Raw genomic sequence first — 18,158 nt, 5'->3', positions numbered from 1 at the left:
GGGCAGGCTGAGGTGGTCCTGGGCTGATCCTGCGGCATCCATTTTGACAGCCCTTCTGCTCTGAGCTGGGAAACCCGTGGCTGCCTAGAGCAGGGCACGCACTATCTCAAGAGCTCCAGGACTGACGCTCCGCCCTGCGAGGCATCCAGAGCGGCAAACATGCGGAATTTGTTAAGATGCAGTCTAATAACACAAGAAGCCTGGGGGCAGGTCCAAGTCTCTGAGTTTCTAACAAGCAACATGGGGGTGTGCCTGAAGTTGGACTGAGGACCATATGCGGAGCAGCAAAACCCCTTGAGGAGGCAACATGAACTCAGACAGGGAATCCGGTCTGGGCCGCTACAGCCCGCCCACTGCCACCTTGCACAGTTCTGGGAGTCAGGTGCCAAGACTGACGCTAGATACATACCCTGCAACGTCCTCATTAGTCAATAAAATCTGACCATCTCTATAAGGGATGGATAATGCAAGATCAGTGACTGCAGAATCTCTGGACAATAACTCATGGGAAAAATTCCACAAAGTCTCCTCCACACAGGCCACAGAAGTCTGGGTTTCCTTTCAGTGGCCCCTGGGTAGGCTCCACAGGTGACCTGGGCAGTCTCTCTCAGTAGGGACATCAACGGGAGGAGTTAGAGAAGCAGGGTGTGCGCACCAGGCAGGCCGAGCATCTGTGGGAAACCCTGTCTGGACAGCACAGCCTCTGTGGACACAGGTGGGTCTCAGATGATCCCTGGGGGTCCTGATCACCACTTACAAACCTCACTTGCATAGGAATCTCTGAGTCGAATCAGAGGTGTCTCCTTGCAGGTATGTTAGCCTTGCTGTCTAGAAAGTTCTTCCCTTGTCACTTAATTGAAGCTGGGCTTCGCCCAGCCCCACCTCCCATGCACACTGACCCTCCCTGCCAGGACTGCCGACACCACTGACCCTACCTCACTCCTTTGAGTGACACTATTGTTGCCTCATTTTTTATTTCTGGCTGCACCCCACAGCATGAGGGATCTTACTGTGCCCTCATGAACCATGTGCCCCATGAACCTCATGTGCCCTTTGAACCATGGATCAAACCTGTGCCCCTTACAGTGGAAGTGCAGGGTCTTCACCACTGGACCACGAAGAAGTCCCAGATTGATGTCACTGTCACATCATTTTTAACATACAGCTGACCCTTAAACAAGACAGGTTTCAACAGCATGGGTCGGCTTACACAGACATTTTCCAACAGTAAATACAACAGCCACACATTGTCCATGTTGCTCGAAGCTGCGGACATGGAGGAACCAAGCTGCCAATGTGCTGGGAGGGCCATGGCTCTCTGACTGTGCAGAAGGATCGGAGTCCTCATCCTGAGCTGTGGAAGGGTCAACTGGACAGAGTCCATCAGCTACTGGAGGGACAGAGCCACGCTTCCCCACTGTTGCTACGGCCCATTTCACACACAATGGGCACAGTTTGCTTCAAGAGAGGAGGAAGAGCAACAAACATTTACAGAGAAGACATGCTGCAACTCTCTCGCTCATCCTATCAAACTCCTTGTCCTCGCAAAACCATAGTGCTGGAGCCAAAGGAATACACTCAGAGCAGAAACCTAACTTGAGAAGCATTAAAAACAATAACATATACAAACACACAAAATACAGAGTAAAATACCCCACTTTCATTTCTTTCATGAAAATTTGCTAAAACCTTGCACAGAGTTCGTCTATACACGCCCCATGACTTTATATTGTGAAATCACCCTGACAACACCTTACCTTATGACTGGGAGAAATACTGTGGTTTACCACTTCTGAGGGCTCATTCTAGATCAATCATCACAACAAGCAGGCAGTTATAAAGATGTTAGAAAAAAAAAAAAACCCACTCATTTCTTTTTTTTTTTTAAATAAAAACCACACAAAGTGTTTCTTAAAAAGAGAAATCTCAAAAGTTTACAACTGTCATGGCAATACATATTAAAAACCAAAGGATCTCAGAAAATTCACAGTCCCAAATTAAAGGTTAAGAACACTATCCTAATTCATTATTCATGGAATGAATACTGTACAACCACAAACTCGACAATAAATATTTTGACACTTAAAAGGACTATAACTGAAATGCATCCTAAAACATAAGAAACTGTAACCATCCAAACATGTTAGTAAAAAAGAAAACATTTTACACTAACTTGGAAGAAACCTAGACTGTAGTCCACTAGAACTGTTGTCTCAAATATCTGCTTCTGGAAGACACAGATTCCTAGATCTTCACTTTATATAAGAAATGTCCTAGAAAATTGTGTATTAATTCATTTTTTGCTTAATAAAAGTATAATTGAACTCATTTAGGAAAGTGACTTTTAAAGGAAACTTAGTATGACTGCTTCTACGGGGAGCAAGGGAGGGAGGATGGGCCCATGGCCCTGGACCGCCTTTCCTGGGCCATGGACACTCCTGTGTGTGGGGGGGTGCTGGGGGGTGCTCAGGAGGGAGTGGGGCGTGCTGAGTGGAAGCGGGGGTGGCCCAGCGCTGTGGTGCCTAGCGGGCTTGACCACCTTTCCCAGTGCCACTTGGAAACAAGCAGAAAGAAAAGCAGCACACGTGTTCTGAGACAGCAACAGGTCTGCCCAAGAAGAATGAGAGCAGTGGACACGTAACCACAAGCAGGGCGGGTGGGGTGAGACGGCCCAGATGAGGCGGAGAAGACGCAGACAGTGCTGGAGTTCCGAGGGCAGCTCCAGCCCACGGCGACACAAGAGCCAAGGGCATGGCCTACCTGTCCACACCAAGGGACACACCCAAAGAGCACAGCTGGGCCTCCAAAACGACCAGAAGGGACTTAATATAGGGGAGAGACGCTCATCTTTTCCCTGCTCCAATGCCCACGGGAGCCCTCGGGAGCCACACGAGGCCTCCTACGCGGACACTGCCTAACCACCCGCTAAGGGCACACAGACCGATGGAAACATGACGAAGCGAGGGCTACGATCAGGATGCAGCAGTCCTGGTGCAGAGACCCTCTACCTGTGCTGAATGAACTGTTAGTTACACACCTAGGTCTGGGAACCGCATCGCCTCCACAACACCTGCATGTGGAATTTTACACCAACCCAGCCTGACTGACGCTTCTAGAACAAGAGGTCCTCAAAACTTACTTTATAGGGTGATTTCAAAAAGTGTCTAGTCTGCTCCACCCCTCACCCCAAAGTCACTGCCATTACAGTGACAAATGCTGAGTATCTGTCAAGAAACTCAGCCATCCCGTCAGCTCTCGCCTCTCTGATCCAAGTGACGTCCCTCTGCACTCGCTGCTCTGCTGAGTCCAGAGGGGATGGGGAGGGGGATTCCAGCACTGGGGGCGGGGCAGGGTGGGGACTCCAAAGTGACCATGTCACCGAGCAGGCAGGGAGCACGAGTGCTGGCTGTGCTGAGCTTTCCCCTCAGCTTCTGCCCTGGCGCCCCAGCTCCCACTATGCGGTGTGGCGACTAGTCTACGCCCTGCTTCCTACCTATTCCTCTGTGTTCTCAGGTCTCATCGCCAAGCTTCTCTACCCCCAGTGCTCACTTACTTTGTTGGTTTCGCTTGTCACTGGCATTTTTCAAAGGGAGGCAAACAGGACAGTCATGTCGTGTGCAGTTCTTCCAATGAGAGATGATTTGTCGTGAAGATGCACAATGGGCAACTATGACCAGAAAAACAACGAGATGTTATTTTTCCATCCAAATCGTCGCGCTTTCAATTACACCTACATTATAAGGCCAGCTTCCATAAAAAATTATCACAAGTGTAACTGTAGCACGGTGCAGGCAGTCCTCAACTTACAAACAGGCTGCTTTCCAGAAAGTTTGTAAGTCGACTACTGAGAATTCCAAACAAAAACTTCCCAGAGAAGCAATGTTATGAATGATGGTGAACAAGGTTCAGACCACAAATCAAAAACAAAACAAAACTACTTGGCCTGAAATACCACACAAGTGGAATGAAAGGCAGAACAAATAATAATTCTGTAATGTCACTATTTACAATAAAAAGTTTACATTATGTTTAATAATGCTCAAGGATGAAACCATCTAAACACTAGAGTTGAAGAAACATAGCAAAGCAAATGAGAGGTCTGTGGAGACCCTGTGGGGACCCGGGCACTTCTCAGAGTGCTCGAGACGGCAGCTGCGCCCGGCCCCTCTATCTTTGCTTCTATTTCTTCCTAAAGGTCCAGCACGACTATCCTCTGCTTCTCCATCAGGACAGGGTTACACCCGGGACTCACGAGTGTCACAAGGGGAAGCAGGGAGATCAGGGAGACTCTCCCCAAGGTTAGGAGCACAAGTGAGAAGAGACAGAAAGAGGATAAAGATTAAAGGGAAGCAGAACCGTTACTTAAGGAAGGCTTCTTCAGGACAACTGCGGTGTCTAGGTGAAGACCAGAGAGGGGACACGTGTGTGCATGATTCTCCCCTCTGGAGAGGAAGGAAGGAGGTGGCAGGGGTGGGCAGTACACACAGGTCCCCAGGACAACTGGGCCAGGAGCCCGATGAGCCAAGACAGAAGGGCGGAGGGGCGAGGCAGCAGCCCTGGCGCCTGGGCGCACAAAACGACTGCAAGACAGATGCTCTAGGCTTGGGGAAAGGCATGTACATACATGCATGTGCACTACACTGTTAAAAAGAAAACATGATCTAGACATGTATGGCGAAGACAGTGATCAAGAAGGGACACAGGTCTTCCGTGACAGGAAGGCAGAAAAGAAGAAATGCAGCACGCAGCCCCAGCAGCAAAAGTTCACGGAACATTGTAGAACCACATTGCCTTTCTCCTGGCAGGTGAGCGTCCAGAGGCATCTGACTGGTCAGCATGTGGGGACGTGGGAGGTGGGAACCTTATCAACAGAAGAGGTGCCAGAGAATACCAGGCAAGTCCACCCTTGGCTCTGCCACCAGGACCTGAGCAAACGGCACTTACCTTGACAAGCCTTCCCAGCCTGACAGTGTGTCATGTGATTCAGGACGTTCTTCATGGTTCGACAATGTGGGAGTGAGCAGGCCCGGACCTCTCCATTGGCTTGTTCTCGCCTCTGACATTTATGAGCATGAAGCAGTAGGACCAGCTGCTGCTGTATCAGTTTGCGTTTTTCGGGATCTGCAGTGGGGCCCGTTGCAATTGCCTGTGTGGGTACAATTCCCACTGATGTTTGCATCTGAGACTAAAATAAAACAAATTAACACAAACATTTTAATAAGCTTTCAGAGTTCCAATTCATGTTCATTAACTATTTTTCAAACTAAGGGTAAAGCTGAGTGATAGTTTCGGCCACAGAGAGAATGCAGCTGGTGAGGTTCTTTAATTCATTGGCAATTCATCATGCTACAATACATACAAGTGCAGGGAAAGCTGTTATTATATTAGGTTGAACCATATGAAACTATTGTTTCTCTAAGCCAAATGACCAAATGTTGGCAATTCCATATGATTCAACCTAATAAAAAGATCACCAAGGCCTGACCAATTCCAACCCACTGAGAAGATCTGACAGAGCAGAGGAATCAGAGCCACCCTGCAGATTCCTAATCTTGTGACCGGAAGGACAATACCTGCAGCATTCATTACTTCTCCTAAAAAATTAAGACAGCATTTATCTTGAATATAACCATCCAGTACAATCGTTAATGCTTTGAATTCCATTAAAATTTCTACTCAGACATCACACAATATTTTTTCAGATCTTGATGATCTGCTAAAAATATAGAAACAGAGCTTAGTTACTTTCATCCTTTCAAAACAGTACGCCAGATCAACCATACCTCTTAATTGCAAAGAACACGGAAAAAGAGACCTATGGAATTTCTTACTCTTTACCAACTACCAATATTCTTCATAAATTTACTAAAGAAACTTTGAAATAAGAGAAATGTAATGTTCCTAACATGCAACAATATAATCCATATTTCAGGGATTTTCTGATCTATTGCTCTGATTAAGTCACACTTCTGACTTCATCTCACAACACCTACTGCCTCCCATGAAGTACAACACAGCTCTGATTTTTCAAATGAAGAATCAAAACTATATACACTTGCAACTAGGGGAACACCAAGTAAAAACATATTTCTTTATGAACCAAAGTTCACTGTAAAAAGTTAAGAGCGTTTTGTGTTTTGGTTTTACCTTGATGAGAACTCATAAAATAAGTACGTAGAAAAACCACCTGGCGTAGAAAAACCACCTGGCTTCGCTCAGGAGCACAACTCCTAGAACCCTAACCAGGAACCAAAACAAAAGCAAAATGCAAGCCCAGAGGCCGAGTGTGCTGAGTGGAGAAGAACTTAACGCCTAGAGGGAAAACAGCCTCCTTCCCTTATGTCTATTTCCCCTGATTGTAAAAATAATACATGCAAAATGTGGAAAGCAAAAGAACTAAGGAAATACTTAACACCTGCAATCCTGAGAGCCAGGAGTCCACTGCATAAGTGCAGACAGGTTTTTCTCCTTCCAGTCTTTTTTGTATGTATGAACCATGACCAACAGTTTTATTTATATAAATTTGGCTTGGTATTTATTCTAGGTTCTGTCCCATACAAGTAACTTGTAGTATGATGTGTCATGAACATGTGGCTGTACATTCATTTATCCAAATTCCAATGACTGGGTATAAACTGTAGCCACTCCTTTTTTTCCTGACGCTTTAAAATAAGGCTCCAATAAACAAACAGACTGTGACTATGCCCTCTGCGGCATTCAGTACCTACGTTAAATGATTCTGCATCAATCAGCTTATGTCCAAGCAGAAATCAACAGGAACAGAAGAATATGGGAAATGTAAGATGATCCCTAGTTAGGTCTCTTTTGCATTTATAAAAAAATTTCAAACATGTGGAAAAGTAGAAAGGACACCATTATCACATCTAACCAAATGAAGGATTCTTTAATATCTTCTAACATCTAGTCCCAGAGAAGGCAATGGCACCCCACTCCAGTACTCTTGCCTGGAAAATCCCATGGATGGGGGAGCCTCATAGGCTGCAGTCCATGGGGACACGAAGAGTTGGACGCAACTGAGCGACTTCACTTTCACTTTTCATTTTCATGCATTGGCAAAGGAAATGGCAACCCGCTCCAGTATTCTTGCCTGGAGAATCCCACGGACAGGGTAGCCTGGTGGGCTGCAATCTATGGAGTCGCACAGAGTCGGACACGACTGACGCGACTTAGCAGCAGCAGCAGCAACATCTAATTCATACACAAATTTCTCAACTTGTCCCCAAACTGTCTTTTACAGTTGGCATGCACAGATCAGGACCCAGTACAGGCCCACACCCTCCACCTGGTCACTGTCTTTAAGGTGCTTCATCTCCTGCCACCCTCCCTCACCTTTACTTTCTCACGATACTGATGTCTAGAAGAATCAAGCCAGTTGTCCTCCTGCCATTTCTTAAAATACAGAAATACTACATACAAAATAAATAAATAAACGTAAAAAGAGGTATCATATAAAAATCTGGTAAAAAAAAAACTCAACCTTATGATTAAATTATAAAAGACTTTTAAAGTTATTAAAAATTAACACATTGTTTCTCATCTGCAATGTTCTCAATAATACATTTTGAACTGTATTTGATGGTATGTTGAAACTTCAACATGTAGAAATAGCACAGCTAGAAATACAGCATGTTCAAGTCTTGGTCTATTCTCCATCTACATGTAGCTGTTCAGTAAGTCTACACACTGTTTACACATCTCAAAAACAAACTGGAGGATGAAGCTGAGTCACCAGCAACATGAAGCAGACAACATGTCTCGTGTCTCTTGGTTAGCCTCCCCCACATAACTCCATGGGCTTGCATGAGGCTAGTCCAGGCTGCAAAGTGCTTACAAACGTGGGGCACATTTAATTTCCTTCTCTCTTAGGCTGGTGCTCAACAAGACGGCAGAGAAGGCGATGGCACCCCATTCCAGTACTCTTGCCTGGAAAATCCCATGGACGGAGGAGCCTGGTAGGCTGCAGTCCATGGGGTCGCGAAGAATCGGACACGACTGAGCGACTTCACTTTCACTTTTCACTTTCATGCATTGGAGAAGGAAATGGCAACCCACTCCAGTGTTCTTGCCTGGAGAATCCCAGGGATGGGGGAGCCTGGTGGGCTGCCATCTATGGGGTCGCACAGAGTCGGACACGACTGAAGTGACTTAGCAGCAGCAGCAACAAGACAGAAGAGCTATATGAAGTTCTGCAAAAATCTGTCAGAAGCAGCCTTCAGATGTTACTAACTTCTCAGCTCAGTCCCCACTGTCCAGGCGGGAGAAGAGAATTAAAAGAAAAATGCCTAGACAAGAACCTTCCTTTAAACATACAGAACAAAATTTGTAAATTCCTCCAAAAGTACTTTATAATTTTAGGCAACTTTATTTTTGCAATAACCAAGAATATTTTGGAAAACGGTAAAAATGAAGGAGGACTCTATCTTGCCATAGATTCTTAGGTATGTAACCAAAAGCATAAACCATGGCAACGAAAAAAATAAACTAGACTGCATTAAAATTAAAAGCTGTTAAGCTTCAAAAGACACCATCAAGAAAGTGAAAGACAACAAAAGAATGGGAGAAAACATCTGCAAATCACAGATGTGATATGGGACTTCTATCTAAAACATTCAAAGTACTCTTAAAACTCGATGATTAAAAAAAAAAAGGAACCTAAATTTTTTTAAATGGACAAAGTATACGAAGAGACATTTTCCCAAAGAAGATATACAGAGAAACACATGAAAAAACTGGCATGTTTACTGAAACATGCACGTGAAAAAGCACTCGATACCATTAACCATCATCAGAACCACAGTCAGGTACTGGTTCCACACCTACCCGCATAACTGCAATTTAAAAGACAGTAACAAGTGCTGGTGGAGAAGAAACTGGTCTCTCTCACACTCTACTGGAGTGTGTGTGAAAGGGTGCAGCCACTTTGGAAACTGCCAGCCACTCTGGCAGTTCCTCAAAAGGTTAAACCTGGAGTTACCATCTGGACCAGCAATTCTCTGAAGCATACACCCAAGAGAACTGAAAACATACGTTCACACAAAAACATGGACACTAATGTTTGCAGCAGCAAGATTCCTAATAGCCAAAAGATGGAACCAACTTAAATGGGCATCAGGTAGAGAATGGAAAAATATGATATATCAAAAAAAGATCATAACCCAACCACAAAAAAGGAAGTACCACTATGTGCTATAACATGAATGAACTTCAAAAACATTGTGCTATGTGAAAACGCCAGTCACAAACAACCACATATTGTATAATTCCGTTTCGATGAAATGTCCAGAACAGGTAGATTCAGAGGGGCAGAAAGCAGATTAGTGGTTGCATCTGGTTGAAGGTCTAGGGGAAATGGGAGGAACTTGCTAACAATACAGACTTTCTTTTTGAAACATGAAAATGTCCTAAATTTGAACATGGTTGATGACGGCTGCACAAAACACTAAATGCCACTGAACTGTGCACTTTAAAGAAGGGAACTGCATGGGAGAGCACTTGTATCTCAATAAAGCTGTTTTAAAATGAGTTCTATCTCACTAGTTATCAAAGAAACGAAATTAGAACAAAGAAACATCTTTCACCTATCAATATGACCATGATAAAAAAATAATACAGAAAAATGTCCATTCCTTTTGATCCAGTGGTTCTACTGGTCTTCTAATTTATTATTAGGGAAGTAACCGGACTAGTGTGCTAAAATGTGTGTACAAAGACAGACACAACACTTTGATTAAATTACTGAACACTGGAAAATTCCCTAAATCTCTAGATAAGGCAGACCAATTAAAAAAAATTATGGCTACAGACGTCATGAAATCAGATGCAGGCATGAAAAGTAAGGGGGACCTGAGGAGACCCCAGTCAAAGCCACATGGAACAGAAAGGCCTAGAACCAAGCCCTAACCAAATCCTTGACCCACCAAGCATTGTGAGATATAATCATTGTTATTTGGGGCAACTAAGCCCATGCCCCACAACTACTGAGCCTGCATGCCCTAGAGCCTGTGATCTGGAACAAGAGAAGCCACTGCACTTAGAAGCCCCCCCCCCCAACAGAGAGCTGCGCCTGCTCGCCGCAACTGGAGAAAGCCTGCCCAGCAATGAAGACCAGCACCGCCGAAACACCCACAAACAAGCCCCAATAATAACGCAGACCTTCATGCTGTCAAGAAAGTTAAATGGAACATATTAAGCTACAAAAGAAAGTTATTAAAATAGCACCAGAAAGTCATTCAGTTTTTCCTTTTCAACTTCATGCACTGTTTGAATGTTTTACAAGAAGTGTCTACTATTTTTATAACCAAAAAAAAAAAAAAAATCCCACTTTGGGAGGAAAATCAGAGGAATCAGTAGAAAACAATGAACAACTAAATATTAAAAAAAGCTGTAAAAGTACTAGAAAGTGGTACCGGCCTTTGTAAAAATATATAAAGCAGTGGTTCCTAACTAGTCCCTAGTAAAACCTCTTCAAATACAGATTCCCCACTCATGCCTCCCAGAGACTACGGTTCACAAGATGGGGGTGGGGGTGGGGGGGCAGAGGTGTTTGTATTCAAGTTCCACAGAGGGTGCTTCCTTACAATAGCTTTACACTTCTTAAAGGTTTTCCAAAATGAACATGGATGCACTTTTACAGTTACAATATAAAGAAACATTTAGGAGAGACACTCACAGGTGATTCTCATGCAGCGGCAGTCATGCATATCAGGAGAGTGCCTGGGCCAGACCGCTCTAACAGTGACCAACAAACTGGGCAAAACATGTGACACGCACGGGACAAAGCAAGCAGTGCAGGTGTCAGTCCTTCTCCAGCCTCCACTTCTCAAGGCCTCTGTGCCAGGCTCTGTGCTCGGTGCCCAACAAGCAGCGGCCCAGGGAGGACGAAGGCAGGCCCACACCGCCTCACAGGTGGTGGTGTAGTGGGGGGCGGGGGTGTCTAACAGCAGAGTTCCCACCTTAACCCTTCTGCACTCACTTTGTCAGAGGGCTGCCCACCTTGCCTTATAAAGCATTTGAAGAGAATGTAACAGAAAAACTGAGGGAGGTGGGAGGGGGGCTCGGGATGGGGGACACATATACACCTGTGGCTGATTCATGTTGGTGTATGGCAAAAACCACCACAATATTGTGAAGTAATTAGCCCCCAATTAAAATAAATAAAGTTTTTTAAAAAAGAAAAACTGGCCAAGGACAGGAACTAAGCAACCTGAGAAACAAAAGCATACTAAACACAAGTACTTTCATTCTTACCAGTAATCAAGAAATGCAAATCACAATAATTGGACACTATCTCCTCCTGTCAAAGGACAGAATGATAACCCCCAGCCTTGGGAGCATCATGTGATATTAGTGACCTGCTTCGTGGCTTCTGTTGGAAGGCAATACAACAGTATCCATCACAAGCTTTAAAATTCATGCAATACATTTTGGTAACTCCCATCAGCTCACATGCAATTTCTAGTGGTGGAAGGGGAAGGTTACTGGGGAGTAGGAGTTACCATGTTGCCAGCATGAGCCCCTGCGTGTCAACATTCTGAACCACGAAGTGCACAACCCAAGGGCTGTGGAGAGCACAGCCCACTCACCCCATTTCATTGCTAGATCTTTTGTTCTTTGAATGTATCTTGCTGTCATCGTAACTCAACCATCATTTAAAGCCCTGTCCATTCAACGGCCTTGAAAGGCAAACATTTTATGTTTATTCTGGTGTATTTCTTAATTTTAAAGGAGCCTGCTGTATTTTTATTAGGTCTGTCGTTGTTACATAGATCTGAATAATCAGCACCAACCCTATTTTTTTGAATGCCCTTTATCCTAAGAATAGGATCACAGATGTGCACAAGGAGTAGGTATAAAGTTTATCCTGGTCTTCTTTCTAGAGAAAGAAGTTATTTTTCATGAAGTATCCAAGAATAGATTATAATGTCTGCAAAGGACTCTGCAAACAGTAAGAAGCAGAAAGTGACGAGACAGAACAGGGAGCAAAAGTGCTTCCTCTGACCACATGACCACGGCCCCCAATCTGCAAGGCTGGGATTCTTGGAGATAACCGTTTGGGATCAGCCTGGCCTAGACCTTCCACATGACCGATGCAGTCCAGATTCCTACTTTTCTGACATCCTCTCCCAGCCCACCTGGAAACTTGACTTCTCCCCAACCTCCACTTAAAAGTCAGGAAATGACACCAAAGTGAACACCAGGTGGGACAAAGAGTTATTCTGCAATATTTGCTTGTTTTGATTCCCCCAGAAGGACCCTAGAACAGCGGTTACACAAAGCTTTGCAGTCATAAAATAAGAGAAAATGCTCATTAAATGTACTCAGCTATCAAACCAGGAAGAAGTGATAATCACCTGAGATAATAAAGATCCACTGGTAAGAAACGGACAGTTATTTAAGTAGACAGAATACTTCTGTTTTTTTTGTTTGTTTGTTTGGTGTCCGTTGATTTTTTAAATCAAGAGTGAATGTCGACATTCTAGGAATCAGTGAATTAAGATGGAATGGAATGGGTGAATTTAACTCAGATGACCATTATATCTACTACTGTGGGCAAGAATTCCTTAGAAGAAATGGAGTAGCCATCATGGTCAACAAAAGAGTCCGAAATGCAGTACTTGGATGCAATCTCAAAAACGACAGAATGATCTCTGTTCGTTTCCAGGGCAAACCATTCAGTATCATAGTAACACAAGTCTATGCCCTGACCAGTAACGCCAAAGCTGAAGTTGAACGGTTCTATGAAGACCTACAAGACCTTTTAGAACTAACACCCAAAAAAGATGTCCTTTTCATTATAGGGGACTGGAATGCAAAAGTAGGAAGTCAGGAAACACCTGGCGTAACAGGCAAATTTGGCCTTGGAGTACAGAATGAAGCAGGGCAAAGGCTAATAGATTTTTGCCAAGAGAACGCACTGGTCATAGCAAACACCCTCTTCCAACAACACAAGAGAAGACTCTACATGTGGACATCACCAGATAGTCAACACCGAAATCAGACTGATTATATTCTTTGCAGCCAAAGATGGAGAAGGTCTATACAGTCAGCAAAAACAAGACCGGGAGCAGACTGTGGCTCAGATCATGAACTCCTTATTGCCAAATTCAGACTTAAATTGAAGAAAGTAGGGAAAACCACTAGTCCATTCAGGTATGATCTAGATCAAATCCCTTATGAGTATACAGCAGAAGTGACAAATAGATTTAAGGGTCTAGACCTGATAGACAAGGTGCCTGATGAACTATGGACAAAGGTTTGCGACACTGTACAGGAGACAGGGATCAAGACCGACCCCATGGAATAGAAATGCAAAAAAGCAAAATGGCTGTCTGAGGAGGCCTTACAGATAGCTGGGAAGAGAAGACAAGCGAAAAGCAAAGGAGAAAGGGAAAGATATTCCCATTTGAATACAGAGTTCCAAAGAATAGCAAGGAGAGAAAAGAAAGCTTTCCTCAGCGATCAATGCAAAGAAATAGAGGAAAACAACAGAATGGGAAAAACTAGAGATCTCTTCAAGAAAATTAGAGATACCAAGGGAACATTTCATGCAAAGATGGGCTCGATAAAGGACAGAAATGGGATGGACCTAACAGAAGCAGAAGATATTAAGAAGAGGTGGCAAGAATACACAGAAGAACTGTACAAAAGAGATCTTCACGACCCAGATAATCACGATGGTGTGATCACTCACCTAGAGCCAGACATCCTGGAATGTGAAGTCAAGTGGGCCTTAGAAAGCATCACTACGAACAAAGCTAGTGGAGGTGATGGAATTCCAGTTGAGCTATTTCAAATCCTCAAAGATGACGCTGTGAAAGTGCTGCACTCCATATGCCAGCAAATTTGGAAAACTCAGCAGTGGCCACAGGACTGGAAAAGGTCAGTTTTCATCCCAATCCCAAAGAAAGGCAATGCCAAAGAATGCTCAAACTACCGCACAATTGCACTCATCTCACACGCTAGTAAAGTAATGCTCAAAATTCTCCAAGCCAGGCTTCAGCAATACGTGAACCGTGAACTTCCAGATGTTCAAGCTGGTTTTAGAAAAGGCAGAGGAACCAGAGATCAAATTGCCAACATCAGATGGATCATCGAAAAAGCAAGAGAGTTCCAGAAAAACATCTATTTCTGCTTTATTGACTATGCCAAAGCCTTTGACTGTGTGGATCACGATAAAGTGTGGAAAATCCTGAAAGAGATGGGAATACCAGACCATCTGACCTGTCTCTTGAGAAACCTGTATGCAGGTCAGGAAGCAACAGTTAGAACTGGACATGGAACAACAGACTGGTTCCAAATAGGAAAAGGAGTACGTCAAGGCTGTATATTGTCACCCTGCTTACTTAACTTGTATACACAGTACGTCATGAGAAACTCTGGGCTGGAAGAAACACAAGCTGGAATCCAGATTGCCAGGAGAAGTATCAATAACCTCAGATATGCGGATGACACCACCCTTATGGCAGAAAGTGAAGAAGAACTAAAGAACCTCTTGATGAAAGTGAAAGAGGAGAGTGAAAAAGTTGGCCTAAAGCTCAACGTTCAGAAAACTAAGATCATGGCATCTGGTCCCATCACTTCATGGGAAATAGATGGGGAAACAGTGGAAACAGTGTCAGACTTTATTTTGGGGGGCTCCAAAATCACTGCTGATGGTGATTGCAGCCATGAAATTAAAAGACGCTTACTCCTTGGAAGGAAGGTTATGGCCAACCTAGATAGTATATTTAAAAGCAGAGACGTTACTTTGCCAACAAAAGTCCGTCTAGTCAAGGCTATGGTTTTTCCAGTGGTCATGTATGGATGTGAGAGTTGGACGGTGAAGAAAGCTGAGCGCCGCAGAATTGATGCTTTTGAACTGTGATGTTGGAGAAGACTCTTGAGAGTCCCTTGGACTGCAAGGAGATCCAATCAATCCATCCTAAAGGAGATCAGTCCTGGGTGTTCATTGGAAGGACTGATGTTGAAGCTGAAACTCCAATACTTTGGCTACCTCATGCGAAGAGTTGACTCATTGGAAAAGACCCTAATGCTGGGAAGGATTGGGGGCAGGAGGAGAAGGGGATGACAGAGGATGAGATGGTTGGATGGCATCACTGACTTGATGGACATGGGTTTGGGTAAACTCTGTGAGTTGGTGATGGACAGGGAGGCCTGGTGTGCTGCAATTCATGGGGTTGCAAAGAGTCAGACACGACTGAGCGACTGAACTTAACTGATTTTTTAAAAATAAGATTACCTAACAATTTAAGATTTAAATTCAATAAGGAAATAACTGAAAACGAGCAAGGTGGACCAGAATGATTTCTAAGCAATCTTTCAAATCAGAAACACTGATTTCACAGTAGAAAACAAACGGCTAAGTCAAGAAAGAAAACTCATGGGCTACAGAGCACAGGACAGACAACTGGACAGACCCACTCTCTCCTCTGCCCCGTCACTCCTCTCCACCTGTAGAGTCGATCTGCCTTGGGGCTGAGCGGTCAAATACATCTGTGCAAAGAAACCTTGAGGGTAAAAGCTGCTGGATCTACTCCAACAGCCAAGGGGTCAGGCCAACCAGATTCACACGTCTCAGCTGACTTATGAGGTCTTACGGGCATCAGGCCCTGTTACTGTACAACCAGTCCACAAGAATTACTCATCTACTAACAACTGGCTTCCCAGGTGGCTCAGGGGTACAGAATCTGCCTGCCAGTGCAGGTAGACATAAGAAATGTGAGTTCTATCCTTGGGTTGGGAAGATCCTCTGGATGAGGGCACAGAAACCCAGTCCAGTATTCTTGCCTGGAGAATCCCATGGACAGAGAAGCGTGGCGAGCTAAGGTCCATAAGGTTGCAAAGAATCAGACATGACTGAATCAACTCAGCACACACAACTTTTAAGGAATCATCTCTTCTCGACCACCCATCTATATGAACATATTCTTCAAGAACATTTATTACAGTAAGTTTCTGATAACTTGGCAAATTAATCATTTCACAGACAAATTAGCTTTTGGTGGCTTAAGCCTAAGTGCCATTTCAGGTAATTGTAGGAAAGGTTAAAAAGAAGTTTGGGAAGTTGGGGCCAAATGAAGACAGCTGTAACACTTCAGACAGGACACTGCACTTACATCTTTGGTAGCTGCAACTGTCTCCTTCCATTAAATGTGCTGCCTACTGAGTTCTACCTCTTAAAAAAAATTTTTATATCTAAGTATAATCATTTCAAGTATCTGCTGAGTTCTCTTGAAACAGTCACTTCATTGTCCAGAGCACCTGGTCCAGCCCCTGCATTCGCTCTATGGGTGGGCAGGCGTCCTGACACTTGTGTGCACTAGCACACTGCCTACTAAGTCTCTATTAGACATGAAGTCAAACCTGAATGTCTCCGGAGATAATTTATGCTGTTTTACCTAGAAAGCTTCATTGAAGAAAAGGCTATGCTAATTAGACTCTAGAAAAGACATGGTTAATGGAAACTGGTCTTGGAAAGAAGTTAAATGTTTTTTTTTTTTTTTTTTTAGCTCCACTGGGTCTTTGTTGCTGCAAAGACCCAGTAGCTTCCTCTAGTGTGGCGAGCTGGGGCAACTCTCTAGCTGCAGTGTGTGAGCTTCTCACTGCAGTGGCTTCTTCTGTTGCAGCTCTAAGCTCGCAGGCTCAGGAGCTGTGGCACAGGGGCTTAGTGGCTCCATGGCATGTGGTATCTTCCCAAACCAGGGATCAAACCTGTGTCCCCTGTAGTGGCAGGTAGGTTCCTAACCACTGGACCACCAGAGAAACCCAGTTAAATGCTCCTGTTTGAGTACTTCCAATACTGGTAGAACCAATACAGCTGGTTCCTACTATCAAAGAATACCATAAATATTTCTCAATTTATAGTTTTTTTTAATACTTGCAACACATCATATTTTGGGCTTAGACTATGTTTCCCAGGCTGATATTTATTGCCAAAACAAAAGAGAATGAGTTTAAACATTTCTACTGATAAATCCTTTCTATGGATTTATATAGGTGCTGGTAAGAATTTTAGATTGAAAGTTATTCTTCAAAGGCCCACAAACTCATCTTCTCAAAGGTCTTCAAGTTACAGGTAGAGCTGATGAGAATAAGAAAGGTAAATGCCTATAATGATAAGAACACTTGGAGGACTAATAGTGAGAGGCAAGCACTTACTTCCCAACACTGTCCCTTGTATTCCAGTTCAATTACTGAGGCATAGTTCATAGCCACAGAGTGATTTTCTACAGAAACTGCTCTCACAGTGAAGAGCTGACGAGACTACTCACTCATCGTTTCAGTGAAGGACGAGAGTGCTGGAAGCTCTCTCCCTAGTCCTAGGGTGGAGGGAAACACCACAGCGCCAGTGATTTTAGATCCATGCTTGTCAAGTACAAGGAACTACAGACAATGCTTTACACACACGAGCATTTAAAGGGCAGCTAAAACTGGGATGAGCCAATCAAAGACGACAACAGGGAGAGACGCTTGGGTTCATGAAGCTCAATCAGTTCAAGTCTTGATTCCTCAGTGATTGGAAGCTGGATATGGAGGACGGAAAATGATGAGAAAATAAGACAAAAAGGGGGAGGGAGACAGTGAAGGTTTCTGAAGTGCTGAAGTGGACACAAAGACTAACAAAGCAGGCCATTCCTCAGTGGGCATTTGGGCATCAGGTCCCTGACACTGCAGGGGACAGAGCCTCTGGAAGCCTAATCTACGCCAGAACCACTGGAGGAGCATAGTTCCACCACAAGAGGAAGAACAAGTCCATCTACTTGGCAATTATCCTGAACCGTCTTAGAGGGAAATGGGTGGCACACACTGGAAAACTGAGAAAGAAAAAAACGGAAGTCTCACAAATAACAGTGAGAGACAGAAAGATTCCTCCCCATTCCTCTAAGAGATTCTGAACCAGGAGGACACAGGGCGGCCAGGCAGCCAGTCACTCTGATGCAGTGGGTCCGCTGACTCGCTGAGAAGCAGACAGAACCAACTCCAAGACACACAGCTTGCCCTGAAAGGGCCAGAGCTGATGGCTTGTCACCACGAGCTGCCCCTAGCTCAGTCACTCCAGCCAGACCCTCCTCCGCACGGAGCACCCTGCACAGCCACTCTCCCCCACTTCAGAGACCTGAACCAGAGACCCCTGCCTG

General features: G+C 44.4%; 1 protein-coding gene across 3 annotated transcripts in view; it reads right to left on the bottom strand.

The window, feature by feature from the left end:
• CREBBP (CREB binding lysine acetyltransferase) overlaps nucleotides 1–18,158 on the bottom strand; it is a 122,838-nt gene that overhangs the window by 43,685 nt on the left and 60,995 nt on the right. For 2 of the 3 annotated variants that reach the window (XM_081554916.1, XM_081554917.1), the window contains exons 4-5: nucleotides 4,945–5,185; nucleotides 3,554–3,667 (exon numbers count right to left, since the gene is read on the bottom strand). In XM_081554916.1, coding sequence (XP_081411042.1) covers nucleotides 3,554–3,667; nucleotides 4,945–5,185 — 355 coding nt within the window. The remainder of the gene's footprint in view (nucleotides 1–3,553; nucleotides 3,668–4,944; nucleotides 5,186–18,158) is intronic. The other variant, XM_081554918.1, reaches the window with a different exon arrangement.

The sequence above is a fragment of the Giraffa tippelskirchi genome, chromosome 13, assembly GCF_054371585.1.
Source record: "Giraffa tippelskirchi isolate mGirTip1 chromosome 13, T2T-mGirTip1v1.2.pri, whole genome shotgun sequence".
Taxonomy (NCBI): Eukaryota; Metazoa; Chordata; class Mammalia; order Artiodactyla; family Giraffidae; genus Giraffa; species Giraffa tippelskirchi.
This window is presented reverse-complemented; position numbering and strand designations above follow the sequence as displayed.